Source organism: Polyodon spathula, chromosome 22, assembly GCF_017654505.1.
Source record: "Polyodon spathula isolate WHYD16114869_AA chromosome 22, ASM1765450v1, whole genome shotgun sequence".
In the NCBI taxonomy this organism is placed as follows: domain Eukaryota; kingdom Metazoa; phylum Chordata; class Actinopteri; order Acipenseriformes; family Polyodontidae; genus Polyodon; species Polyodon spathula.
In genome coordinates, this window is record NC_054555.1 from 23,827,524 (window position 1) to 23,842,065 (window position 14,542).

Sequence of the window (14,542 nt, forward strand, 5' to 3'; positions counted from 1 at the left end):
ACTACAGTAAAACACACCAATTAATCATATCGTAGTTAAAAACAAATCAGCAATGCTGTGGAATACCGCAGCTGTGAATAATGGCTGTCATGTAGTCGTACATCCAGCAGGTGGGGGTATACACTGTTTGTTTGTTTTTTTGTCTACAAAAACTACAAAAAATTAGAGCAAACACATGATGACCGATTATTTTCATGCAAATTGAATCTGTGATGCTTTAATAATATTGTATATATAAGCAGCATTGTTGTGAGTCGTTTGTTGGGCAATTGTAGCACTAGGGCAGCTGCAATGGGATGAGACAGACATTGGCAGAAAAGTACAGCAGTGGAAATATTTTCATATTTTGACATACCTGTCGTATGAATGGATTGATTCTGGTAATCATTGCAGTACCTTTGTACTGGATCAGATGGACAGTACATTGTGTTGTCAGTGCTGGTAATGGTGTGGTCTGCTGATGGCTCTTCTGTGTTTATTCAGGGTAGAAAGCTGCTATTATAACAGGTAAGGGTAAGGGCTGGCCACAAACTGCAAAGCACACGGTTCAGAGACCACTGAGACCATTCAACTGAAGAGCAAGCTCTGCAGACAAGAATGTGCTTCCTGCTGATGTCAGGAGATTCATTTCAACATCCCTATGACACAGACCTTTGCTCACAGGCTTCGGTTGACTGCTCCACAAGCTTGTTCATGAGCTGCTGCTGGAGGCACAGTCCCCTGCTGATCTTGTGGAAGAAGTTCCCATACCTGTCCCTCCAGAACCTGTGGTCCTCAATCTCCTCTCGGAGGGCTGTGTTCTTGGCCAGCAGCTTGTCAAAACGCACAGTGGCCTGCAAAACCCAAGAGGGTCAATTCAACTGATCAAACCAGTGCCGTGTCTCAATACCACCCAAAGATCATTCAACTAGGACCCCTCCCTGGCGTTTTACACCTTTCTAGTACAGAGACTTGCACTATAGGTCATCTGAATAGAATCAGTGGCCTGCTCTGAGCTGTGCTGACAGGCCCACAGTTTCAACACATTATAACATACATAGAACATACAGTACAATTCTAAAGCTTAAGAAACAACAACAGCACAGTTTCAAAGTAGCTCATGAGTACAGCTTAAATTGTTTTAATAAGTTACTGCAATATGTTGTTTGTAGCAATAGGACACATCCAACACACAACATAGTAACTTATAAAATAAAAGCACCAATAATTGAATCACTACTGTTGTCACACCCATCTAGTTCATTCATCTTTGACAATCATTCTAACATGACACAATCTAAGTGACGTGAATTTTGATCTTGGTTTTAACTTGAACGCCATGTGCTTCCTCGGCACTGAAAAAACACAATAGCAGAGTTACAGACACTGTCAGAAAACCCATTTTTCATTCCTTCAAGCCATTTCTATGATGTCATCCCAGTGCTGCAGGTTAGTTAGCCACACATACACGGTCTCCCAGTGAGGCTGGGGCCGAGAGAGTAGGACTGACCTCCTGTAAGCACTTATGAGGACGAGAAGTGGATTACAGACAGCTTGTGATAAAAGTATGAAAAAGTCCCAATTTCCATGCAGTTCTACTGTAGTCCAGTTCACAGGGGTGTCATCAGGGTTCCTGTTGTACCTGCTGTAGACAACTGTCCTGCACTCTTCGATCTCTTTGATCTGCAGAAAAAGACCAAATTCAATTGCAGGCCAAGAGAATCATAGTATTTTTAAAAGTGCAAAAGAACAGAAAAGAAAGAACATAACAACAAAAAGGTATTACCTTGTTCTTCACTAGACTAAGGAAAGTCTTTCAGGAAGTCTTTTACTTCTCCAATTCTTAAGTAATGTTGCTGCACACAACACATCAGATACATAGATAGTACTAGACATGAAAATATATTATTATTCTATACTATGCCATACCCTACGCTACCATACCATACCATACCATACCCTACCATACCATACTGCTATGACCAAAAATTTTGCATCACCCTATAGAATTAACAAATTTTGCTTCATAAAGCTGAATGAAACCTGCTGAATAATGTTACGTTAACATATTTAATTACATACCGCTTTGTAGTTTACTTCATGAAAAACTGACAAAAATTGAAAAATGTGACATCTCAAAATCTATCATGAAATACCGTACTTATATTATGGCTTCCGGTAGACTTTTGTGATCTAGTTTTGCAGTTTCTTTGATTACATGATATGCTCTATAAAATATCTAAATTATGTTCATATAGTATTTTCTTTTTTAATTATTATGATGTCTCAATCCTAAAATTCTAAGTGATGCAAAATGTTTGGCCATAGCTGTGCTGTACTATACTATACAATACTATGCTATACTATACATTTGTTACTATATAAGTAAGCATTGTAAAGAATAGTGAGGTATGGTAATAAACATAGTAAACCAGGGTAAAGTATGGTAGGTTGACTGGGTTACCTGTGTGTAGAGCTGGCTCATGTGTTCTTTTCTAAGCGTTGACTGGGTTACCTGTGTGTAGAGTTGGCTCATGTGTTCTTTTCTAAGCGTTGACTGGGTTACCTGTGTGTAGAGCTGGCTCATGCATTCTTTTCTAAGCATTGACTGGGTTACTTGTGTGTCTAGCTGGCTCATGTGTTCTTTTCTAAGCGTTGACTGGGTTACCTGTGTGTAGAGCTGGCTCATGCGTTCTTTGTGCTTCTTGATGAGCCTGTCATACTCATCCTTGCTCTCCAGCAGGTACTTCATCTCCATCAGGTCAGCCCCGTCCTGCAGGACATTCTGGTCCGAGTTCAGCAGCAGCATGTTCGTGTCGCTCTCTTTGTGCTCTTTTAACAGTGCGCTGATCTCATCTCTGCACACAATCAAACAACCCCGTTTAAACAAAACAGCCATAACGCTCTGGGCACTACCATTGGTTGTAGGTCTCAAATGTGCCCTTTTGCAAGAATCACGTGTTAGATATACAGAAATGTATTTTTTTACATATAAGCTATGATATCCGGCACTAGGTTTGCAAACCATGCTTAGTGTTGCTCTTCCTTGGTCATTTCCTCACTCCTTCAACAACATCTTTCCTGTCATTAACCAAGCAACTGCTTCCTCAAGTAACTGCCACGCTTTCAGCTGGAAGCATGCTGTCACCCACAGGAATGACCTAGGAAGTGCTAGGGTAACACACTTTAAAAGGGAAGTACACGTTTGCTGTCAGAGGTGGGGTTTTTTCAAACTGCGCAAGCGAGATCTACCTGCAAAACATCTTGTCAGCTACAATTACTTTAATAAATAAGCCAATGGAGATGCCCAATTCAAAGTCATTATAGTCTTTTTCACTGAATTGAATCAATAAAGCATTCACACCATTGTTATCACATGCCTTTACTATGCCTTTATTTTACTATTTATGTTACACATTTAATGATTATTCAGTAGTTTTACAATGACTTATGACATATAAAATGTACATATATATTATAGCTTCTATCCATATACAACATATCCAAATCCATTCCTTTAACTCTATTAATGTCGCTGCTATCTTAAAGTGTTTTTGTTGTTGTTTAAAAATCTCTTTGTATATAATTTCCTGTTCCAGTCCTGGTGACATTTTAAAAGTTAAAGGCTCCCTTGTGTCCTCATTAGAGCTCTCAAAAGTGCAGCTAGTATACCAGAGTGTAACCATTAACTTGTCCCCCTGGAACACTCTGCTCCTCATGTAAGAGGTCCTGTTCTATGTGGGATTTCTTACTGGTGTATTCGTGTTGCAGAGAGCTCAGCCTCACTGTGTTTGTTTAGGCAGAGAAGCAGCTGAGGGAGGTGTTAGCTTCAGCACAGAGGTGTAACAGACTGCATTGCACTTCGGTGACAAATGTTTGAGTAGCTTACAAATGATGACCCTTATAACGTGGGAAGGCAGTGCCACACAGGGCTTTTGGAAGTCAGTGATATTTGTTTTTATTACCACAGAAAAGAAGAAAAAAAACCTACTGTCATTCCACACAGACTGTAGTCATAGGCATGGTATATATAAAATAAACACATAAAACAAAGGGCAGTAATAATGTACCTTCTGAATTCAGTGCAGGCATTGTATTACTGGGATATATTATTGAGAGAATAACAATTTGTTTATGGGCTTTTTGAATCATTATCCCTAAATTTTCTTAACTTGTTTTGTACCCCACCTTATATGGTCTTTACACCCTCCAGTCTCCCTGTTACTATCATTATGTGTAGACTGTTCTGGCTGCTCAAACTGTGTGAAAAGATATATATTACAATAAGAGACACACTACACTCAGGGTATTATTATATCAATCACAGAAACCAAGATCAGACTGTAGAACTAAAAGCTGAAGAAGGTCTTTAGCACCCCTATAAGGCCAGGGACAGTAGAATTTTTTTTTTGGGGGGGGGGGGGGGGGGGGGGGGTTAGATTTACTTGAAATGTGCACTTTGCCTGCAGTATTGTTTTTTTACTTGTTGAAAATCTGAAAATACTACTTTTTTTTTTAAATAAAATTTAACACATATAAAGGGGGGCAAATTTCAGTGTTTTAGTGCTTTTTCTGTGGCCTTCAGAACACAGTGCAACCTTAATATGCTTTCCCAACTCCACTCAGCCTTGTAGAATCTTTTCAGACATCATTTCTAGAAGTTAGCGAGCATGGCAAATAATGCTGGAAGCAGAAACATCAAAAGAGGACCACACAGAACACATATAAGATGATATGAAATTCAATATTGGAAAAATATAGGCTGCATTGTCCATGCTAGAAAAATGATACAATGGGAGTGGCATTTCTTTATGTTTCTTCTATAGTGAAATAACAAAACAATTTGCACTGGAGACAAAACTGTTTTAGATAGAATCTGTGAACTTGACATTTTTAATTGTGCTTTGTTTTTTGAAAGGCCTCCGTTAAAGAATTTGAGTCTAATGTACTGATCAAAATATGGATATTAACCCCCGCTAGTTTTTTTTTTTCCAACAGGCATTTTGTTTGACCCTCTTAATTAGCATCAATAATAATGTGAAATTTATGATGTCACACCATTATAATTTAGAATTATACCAAACGCTGATATAACTGCACCATAAGTACATTGAAATGATATCACAATGCAATAACATTGTTTCTCAATGTCACTCTACCAGGAAGCAGCATTAGTTTAAGGAAATTCAGTCATCACAATACAGTGACATAATTGTTTGGTATACAGGGTTATTTCTATCTATCTATCGATGGAAGGATGGATAGATAGATAGATAGATAGATAGATAGATAGATAGATAGATAGATAGATAGATAGATAGATAGGAATAAAAAAATAAAATATATAGAAATTAAACTACAGTTTCTAATGTTAAACTACCTGAAAATCTTATCAATTTACAAAGAGCTCATAACTGAATTGAATGTTTCTTTTTAGGTTTGATTTGCGTAATTCGTGTTTTATTATTTTGACTACATTATTTTAACTATGATTTAAAACTATATACGTCCATATTAATGTAAAAAAAAGTGTTATCTTAACTTATTGACTTCCTTGTTAAGTATCAGACTATACCAAAAACTTAATTTTAAAAAAGACCATATATTAGACTGTTTGAAAGACGTCAACGTGTAATTCCCATTGAGTGTTTATAAGTGGCGGCGTTTCATTGATCAAATGGAGTTTTGAATATGAAAATAACGTAGTGATAATAAGAAGTGATTTTTCTATTATGACGTAGTTATAACACCGATAACATAAGTACCTATTATGTTCTACATAGTACAGGCTACTGTTTTCAATATTTCTAATAACTGGCATATTTTAAAGTCTTACAGGTCAAATGTTGTGAATGTCAATCTATATGGGAGAACCTCGTAAACTGTTTTGTTTATAGGAAAAACAATATATTTTGATTTGACTGTTCAAACACACTGCAGCGATGGCTCGTGTATTGCTGTGCATCCGATTCATTACAGAATACAGCTTTCAATGATGTGATTAGATGAGACCACGTTTGTCAGTAAAACACTGTGAAAGAATTAGTCAATAATCATAATCCAATAATGTAACACCAGGCTGTATTGTATAACACGACTGTATTGACGCTGCTACTCAGAAATGGCCTTTAACGATTTTCACTACAGTATACAGTATACAAATAGCCACTCCCCATACTCAGCAATACGCAATTAAAAAAAAAAAAAAGTAAGAAATAATTGAAATACGTTTTCTTTTGACATTAATAATGTCAGTCAGTACAACTACATATGCAAAAAAATAGCACATTTATACTCTAATAGTATACAAAAGAGATCATACATTAGCTTCATTGACAGACCAGTTTGTTTATAGCAGAGGCACATCTGTAAAAGCACAATCTGACCTAAGCTTCATTCAATTAAAAGCATTTTTGTACATTATTTTATGTAATGATATTTAACAACAACCTGCATTGTATTTGTATATGGATATTTTAAAATGGTCGTTTTGCTTAACTGCTTCGAAATACTTTTTCTGCACCTTTAAATGGAGACGCTGGAATAGCCTTGCGCATCACTATAGTATAGTAAATCAAATACGACAGGAAGGAACTACTTTTTTTGTTAATCGGTTGAATATCCTGACGTGCGTTCTGTTGCGTCTGCAATGCGCCCATCGCTGTATAAATAGTGCTGTGTGGTGTTTCATATCCCTGCGCCAGCCGTCGATCGAGATAGATCATACAGTCGCCATTTTTATTATTTTAAGCAAGGAGGTGTTTTTTGCACTGGCTGATTGGGTAATTAAAAGACTCGTCGCTTACTGTAGTTAAACGCTACGATAAAGCCCGAGTTGTCGTCGTGTATAAATAATTGAAAGGGCTCTATTTAACGTAGCCAATATTATTATTATTGGTTTTTTTTTTGATACGTCTAGATTTTATTTTTGAGTTTAGTAAGCTATGGCCGATATCGACAAGCTTAACATAGACAGTATCATCCAGCGCCTGTTGGAAGGTAAGCAATATTATGACAATTTTATATAGATTTTCATATTGCCTTTGCAGTAGTGTTTTTGATGTCAAAGTACTGTAGGATAGGTTAGGTACAGTGCGTGGGAGCCTCGCATAAAAACGCTGGACAGGGGCGGGCGGCGGGACTGTGGACAGTACGACTGCACTGCTTCCATTATTCTCTATTTATTAAATAATAATAATAATAATAATAATAATAATATAATAATAATAATAACGCACTTGCAGCATATCTCATTCATCAATAACTAAGTTAGTGTCTGTATAAATGTGTGTTTCATTCCGGTACTCAAATGTACTGACAAACTAGCTTACTGCGTTAGATACCGGTAACGTTTTATTTCATTGTGGATATGAATTGAGTGCATTTGTATGTACTGTCGAAATATACACATTAAACGCGTCGTAAAACCGCTGGTCTTGTGTGTGTCGTTTATTAAGACGCTGTTTTCATCGTTCCCCGCATTTGCTAAGGTAATATGGCGTTTGTTTATTTGACTGGTTAAATCAGTGGGTTTTATTTGTTGTTTTCATTTTTGGCTGAATAGTATTTTTATTTTTTATTTTTATTTTTAAATGTAAGTGCATTTTAAGGGGATAAGTACGTGCGAGATTCAGTGCATGCAAATAAAACCGAATTGAAACCCACGCAACACAATGAAATTGGTACATGACCTAATTTTAATCAAAGGGAAAAGCACGGGTCCATTTTGTCTGTAATCCTGTTTTAGAAATGGCGCAACGTGCAAACCGGGTTGATTTATTTCAATAGCTAGCTACTATTTGAGTCCCAGTGAAGGTCCTCGGTACATTTTAATATGTACGAAATTCACAAGAAATTGAATTGGAGGTTGAGTCAATATTATTTTGTAATGCGGTTAGCATATAACGATCTTGTTTTTATACGAATGCCCAGATTTCCGATGTCAGAAAGAAATAATAAAAAATGCGAGGGAAGAAATATTAGCTGTTAAGACGTTAAATTTAATTGATGAAAAAAATAACAATAAAATAATCACTTAAGAACCTTGTGCCCCGCCTACTGGGGCATAGGAGAGCATGTAATAACTAACCCTGCCTTTTTGGTAGCTCCAAAGCTTACACAATATTAATAATGGAGTAAATTGACAAGCAAAATAGCCAGTTTAACGTTATTTAATTTTAGTTGAATCCTAGCAGACATAAATACAGTTTAAACATGAATCTTTCTGAACTTTTCATTTCAGCTTGTTAAAACACTTATACGGTATTTGATTTCATTTGTACATTACTTCTGTTGTAATTGACCTTTACAATGCTGTAGCGTTTTTTATGTATAATTTTTAATTGATTACACATGCATTTTAAAATGTATTTCAATATTTGTACACAAGTTTGACCTAAGGTGGATGGTCTTCCTTCTTGATATGTCTTCAGTGGTCAGCCAACATTTGCTTTGTTGCTTGGTGCAGGCTGGGAATTGTAAAGCACTCACTGCATGTTGGTAACACTAAGTAACACAATTGTTGTTCCTGGGTAGTAAGTGTTATTTCCTAATTGCTTATGCCTCAAAAGTATAGAACATGGCTATTATTCCCCACAAACTTTGCTTTTGTGACCAGGACAGTGATATTTCAAAATATCACTATTTCCAATGGGAAAATGGGCAAATGTGTGTCTTTTCGTTCACATAGTCAGAAAAAAAAAACATATTAATCCAAATTAACATGTATTTATACTAAAAGAATACAAAGATGACTACAAAAGATTTAGAAGTGAGTAGTTTTTCGAGATTTACAATTATACTGTATTTACAGTATAATTGTAAATCTCAAAAAACTACTCCCTTCTAAATCTTTTGTAGTCATCTTTGTGTGTGTGTGTGTGTGTGTATATATATATATATATATATATATATATATATATATATATATATATATATATATATATATATTACACGTGTGTGTGTGTCTTCTCTCGTTCATTATGGCATAATTGGTGTAATACAAAAAATGTATATAATTATTGTCGGTAATGAGCTTATTTTTTAAAAATAGAAATGACTTGATTAGAGGCTTGTTTTAAAGTTAAATATTTAGCACATAACTCAAAGCAACATCTGCAGTAAATGCAATGCGCTCCAAATGGATAGGGGTTGTGTAAACATTTGAGTTTCCTACATAATCAAATTTCTGGCACAGTGTGTGGGTTGTGCTTTTGCTGCATTCCCAGCAGTTGCTACTGACCTATCTAAATCCATTTTTTTTTCTTCTGAATTTAGGATTCTAGGTTTACTTCACCCTAGTCTCTGGATCAGTGGTTTTAGTTGTGCTTTGCATGGTTGGGTTTGCTGGTGGAAAAGGGTCAGTTGGGGATCTGTTTATTTTCAGTAAGGTGCATAAGATCACTACCATGTGTATCTAGGAATAATCTGTCATTGTTAATATATGTACTTCATACACTTGTAAAAATGAGCATGTATCTCATTAAACCACACCTGCATTAAGCGGTTCACCAGAATGAACTGCTTTTGTAGCTGACCTATCTTTCATTTCTTTACAGTGAGGGGCTCTAAACCAGGAAAGAATGTACAGCTTCAGGAAAATGAGATTCGGGGACTTTGCCTCAAATCCCGTGAAATATTTCTTAGCCAGCCCATTTTGCTAGAACTTGAAGCTCCTCTTAAAGTATGTGGTAAGTATGCAGATGCAGCAATAACAAATTGATTCATTGTGGTAATGTATTGCAGCTGTTGCGGTGCAAGAATATTGGCATAACACACAACTATATTGCGCAATATCCTGAATTGTAGCAGTTTCTATTGAATTAGGACCACCAGTGCAATGGAATCCAGTAGATACTTTTTCATGGAAGACCCATATCGGGGCTTGAATTTCATTTGTGTGCCGGGGGCATTTTCTCCCTAGGAGTGGAATGGCAAAAAATGTCCTTTTGCATATAATAAAAAAGTGTGTGTGTGTGTGTGTGTATATATATATATATATATATATATATATATATATATATATATATATATATATATATATAAAATATATAGATATATAATTTATTTACTGCAACTGACTTAAAGCTGCTCAACAAAATCTCTGCATGTATCTACTATCCTATATCTGCACTCTCCTTTGCCTGACGTGAAACTTCTACTTTGTGTTTCTTTTTCAAAGCTGCGTTGTGTGCACTGCCACTAAAACGTCTCGCCAATGTAGAAGTTTTTGTAACAGCAGCTAACAAACATTACAGTTGCATAGGAGACTGCAGACCTGTCATTATTAAACTCCACCTTGGATAAATTGCTTGCAAAAATAACAAAGGGCTTAAGTTTCTTTTTTGGGGGGGGGGGGGGGTTTTTGTTTTTTCAATACTGTTTCCTTTCCTCTTACTGCAATAGATTGAGACTTGATGGCTTCTGCAAAAACAAACAATGCTTAGATGGCCGCTGAGAATCACATATCACAGTGTGAGAGATTAAAATCTCATGTTATTTGATATATCCAGCACTACTTGGTGCATGTGTTTTAAACTAAGCATTCTAAATTAGGTGAAAAATAGGGGGAGTGGGTAGAATACTTTCTCAATATCTCTGCAGGATTTTCCTTTACTGGAAATTGCCGCTATGCGGGAGCAACCGGGGAAAATGCATGATTGACGTGATTACACGCCGAAATTCAAGTCCTGCATATTGAGATGATTATGAATGCAAACAAAGGTTAGGTTAAACAAAAGTATTAGCTTTTCAGCCTCGCTGTGATGAAGTTGCAGACAAGTCTGCTTTTATAAAGAAAGCTTAGGCATGTCATTATGTAGGTCACTGCTATACTGGTGCAGCTGGCTCTGATTTTAGTTTTTCTGTCCATCAGGCGATATCCACGGGCAGTACTATGACTTGCTTCGATTGTTTGAGTACGGGGGCTTCCCACCTGAGAGCAACTACCTGTTTCTGGGTGACTATGTGGACCGAGGGAAGCAGTCTCTGGAGACAATCTGCCTACTCCTGGCCTACAAGATCAAATATCCAGAAAACTTTTTTCTGCTGCGAGGAAACCATGAGTGTGCCAGCATCAACAGAATATATGGCTTTTATGATGAATGTAAGATTCGCTTTTTGTTTTAGAATAGTGCTTTTTTATTAAACCTTCACGATAATTGATACACTTCAGACTGAAGTAAAGACGAGTCCCAAATAGGGATCAGTTTGTGTTTTGCTCCAGTAGTTTAACCCTGCTGACCTTTTTTAAATGCACTCAAAATGGCATACCAGTGTTGCACTGTTGTTGAGTAGTAACGCTCAATTGATCTAGGCTTAAAAACATTTAATCAAAGCTGGTAGATCACATGCAGGATTGTTTCAAATTGCCAGACATGCTAAACAGGTTTTTACATAGAGGTGCATTGTTTTGAAGAATCCTTAAAGTTAAACAAATGATGCCATAAAGACTGACTTTCTGTAAATAACATTTACCAGGGTAGTAAGGGTTAATTAACTCTTCGTTGCTATTGGCAGTTTTAATTTAAGATGAAAAAACGCAGATCTGCATAGGTACTTGTTTTATTTCTTGTCTGTTGGTTTTCTTAAAATTCTTAATCTAATAAACTTGTCCGGTTCTGTTTAGATTCTCATTACAAATCATTGTTTTATAAGAATGCGGTTGTGTTTTTGCATTTTCACATCTGAAGTAAAGGGGGCATGAAAAGATTTGAGGTGCTGCGTTATAAAATGCATTAATAGCCTGTTTCTATCCTGCAGGTAAAAGGCGATACAACATCAAGTTATGGAAAACCTTTACAGACTGCTTTAACTGCCTGCCAATAGCAGCTATTGTGGATGAAAAGATCTTTTGTTGTCATGGAGGTAGGTATTTGTAAAGGATTATAATTCTGTCTTCAGATGAGAGGTTGTTGCAAATGAGCCATATGTCATTCTGTCAGACTCTTTAGTTTTTGTCTGTTTTATTCCGCTAACATATTTGTAAATCTACCACCATCTTTTAACCCTTTGCAGTCCTATGTCGGACCAGGCCCGACATTACAATTGTCCCTTTCCAGTCCAATGTCAGACCCTGTCCGACATCATCAAAAAGACGTAAAGCACAGGTCTCTAGTAGTTTCTTCTCCGGAAAAAGCCAAGACAACCTTTCAATGGCCGAGTGAGACTGATAGGAGCCGAATGAAACTGAAAAAAAGGGCGTATCGCATAGCCCGATCCACTACAGAGATATCATGGACATAGCAAAGGAGGTAGCTGCTTCTGCATCCAGCGCTGAAAGAATATCACGGATATTTGCAGAGCTTTCTGGAGATGTTATAGTAATAAAATAATGACTTGGATTACATTATTGGAGTATGGTTATTAAATGAGTGATCAGGAATCAGTATGCACATCTATAAAGAGGTATGTGAAAAATACAGCAAACAAGGGGTGGGGCTTGGCTGTAGATACAGTACTGAGTGTCATTTTGTGATTCAATGTCTTTTAAACCTGTTTTACTCTGAAAAAATATATTTTAAACCGCTTGTGTAGAATAAACGGCGTGTGGGAAAATAAATTGGACTTGACATGCCTGACGAGCTGAATAAATGGACTGCAAAGGGTTAAACAGCTTATCCTTCAATGCAATTGAGATGCAAACTTCATTTTAATAAGTTGATAAATATTGCCTTGCCAAAAGCCTTTATGTTGCAGTACCAGACACTTTCATTTATTTGTTTTAAACTTGATGTATTCAAGTACCCTTCTGAGTCCAAAATGTTAGAATTTAACATAGCAGAGTTTTGTCTTTAGGTCTGTCTCCTGATCTTCAGTCAATGGAGCAGATCAGGCGGATCATGCGCCCCACTGATGTACCGGACCAGGGTCTGCTGTGTGATCTGCTCTGGTCTGATCCAGACAAGGACGTGTTGGGCTGGGGGGAGAATGACAGAGGGGTCTCCTTCACATTTGGAGCTGAAGTAGTTGCCAAATTCCTACATAAACATGACTTGGACCTAATATGTCGAGCCCATCAGGTATGTTTTTAAAAAAAAAAAAAAAAAACAAAAAAAAAAAACTTGCTACTGTATACATGTGTTGATTTTAGGATCTATCTTTTTTAGTTTTGTTTGTTTCCTGCAGACTAGTTCAAATTGCAATTAATAAATCACCTATTGTGTATTGGTAACAAATGTAGTATGAGTTTTAATGTATTTAAATACTGTGGACAGACTTTAGCTCGACATTTGATTTTTAAATCTTTCAGAACAAAGTAACTTTACAAAGACAAGCAGTAAAACTAAATGTCCAGTGTCTTGTGTAGAAGAGAACTTTATACAATGATGATATAGGATCAATTAGCTGGAGTGTTGCTTTGAGTCGGGTTTTCCCTGGGTTACACTAGCAATATGGTGTTTGGAGTTTTAGGTGACTTCCTGTCCCTTACCTTAAAGGTTGTGGAAGATGGCTATGAGTTCTTTGCAAAAAGACAATTGGTGACTTTATTTTCTGCACCAAACTACTGTGGAGAATTTGACAACGCTGGGGCCATGATGAGTGTTGATGAAACCCTCATGTGTTCTTTTCAGGTGAGCTATTAAACGATTATTTTTTTTAATAAATCTTAAACTTTAATAACTTAACTCCTGATTTATATCCTATCATTCAATGTTGTATGCCCTTAACTTGGTCTGTTTCTATAAATTAAGTAAACTAGTAGAGTTGAATGCTATGGATTAAGGGTTTTTTTTGTTTGTTTTGTTTTTTTCTCCCCAGATTTTAAAACCAGCAGAGAAGAAAAAATCCAATGCAAGTCGGCCCGTTACACCTCCAAGAAACATGGTCACAAAACAAGCCAAGAAATAGGACCATCTGGCAGGGCTCAATTGGACTTGTAAAATACAATCTTTCTTTTGTAATGTGTATCAGTTTGGCTTGCCTCGAATAGATTGTTCAGTGGTTTCCGTGGTGGGTTGGGGGGGGGCGCAGGCAGGCAGGCGGAGACCCCAAAAAACCCTTTGCAACAGGAATGAGAGGACTGCTACTCAAAGATGACGAGTGAAATTTAAATACATTTTATAGCTCTTGAAACTAAATGCCTGTTCAACCTGCAGCAGACTTTTGTCTGTAACCTCCACTGCAGCCAGGCTTCAGAAAAAAAAGCTTTTTCAGGTGATATCCGGTACAGCCACAAACTGATTGTAAATGGCTCATTTTTAGCATTGTTAGGAGCCTAAGAAGATAAGTAGTTATTTGGTTTAATTAAACAATATGACCTTCATAACTTCACTGCAAGTTTTGACACCGGCATAACAATTTATTCAAACCACTGTGAACTGTAATCGCTTAGTATGCCTTTATTTTTATTACTTTGTCATAAAGGATTTTAGTTTTAGATTGTTTTCCATTTTTAAATGTAAACCCAATTGTTTTTTGTATAGTTGTCTTCAGAAACAACCCTCCATTTTTGCCAGTATCATTGAATTGGTGTATGTTTTGATTTTTAAGCACACTTCCTGTACTGTATTCTTTAAATGAATAAAGCAGTTATTTTAATTGTGGTCTTCAAAATAGTATTCTG

The 14,542-nt window shown here is 36.6% G+C and overlaps 1 protein-coding gene across 2 annotated transcripts; it reads left to right on the top strand.

Annotated features, from left to right (window-relative positions):
* Window positions 1–6,688: 6,688 nt before the first annotated feature.
* Window positions 6,689–14,517, top strand: LOC121297200 (serine/threonine-protein phosphatase PP1-gamma catalytic subunit A). 2 transcript variants are annotated; one of them, XM_041223337.1, is made up of 7 exons: window positions 6,689–6,978; window positions 9,537–9,668; window positions 10,853–11,083; window positions 11,740–11,844; window positions 12,775–12,998; window positions 13,416–13,550; window positions 13,738–14,517. In XM_041223337.1, the coding sequence occupies exons 1-7, from the start codon at window positions 6,924–6,926 to the stop codon at window positions 13,825–13,827; spliced, it is 972 nt and encodes a 323-aa protein (XP_041079271.1). In that variant the 5' UTR covers window positions 6,689–6,923; the 3' UTR covers window positions 13,828–14,517. The 2 variants fall into 2 exon arrangements, with proteins under 2 accessions (XP_041079271.1, XP_041079272.1); XM_041223338.1 differs by lacking the exons at window positions 6,689–6,978; window positions 9,537–9,668 and adding an exon at window positions 10,379–10,452.
* The last annotated feature ends 25 nt before the right edge of the window (window positions 14,518–14,542 follow it).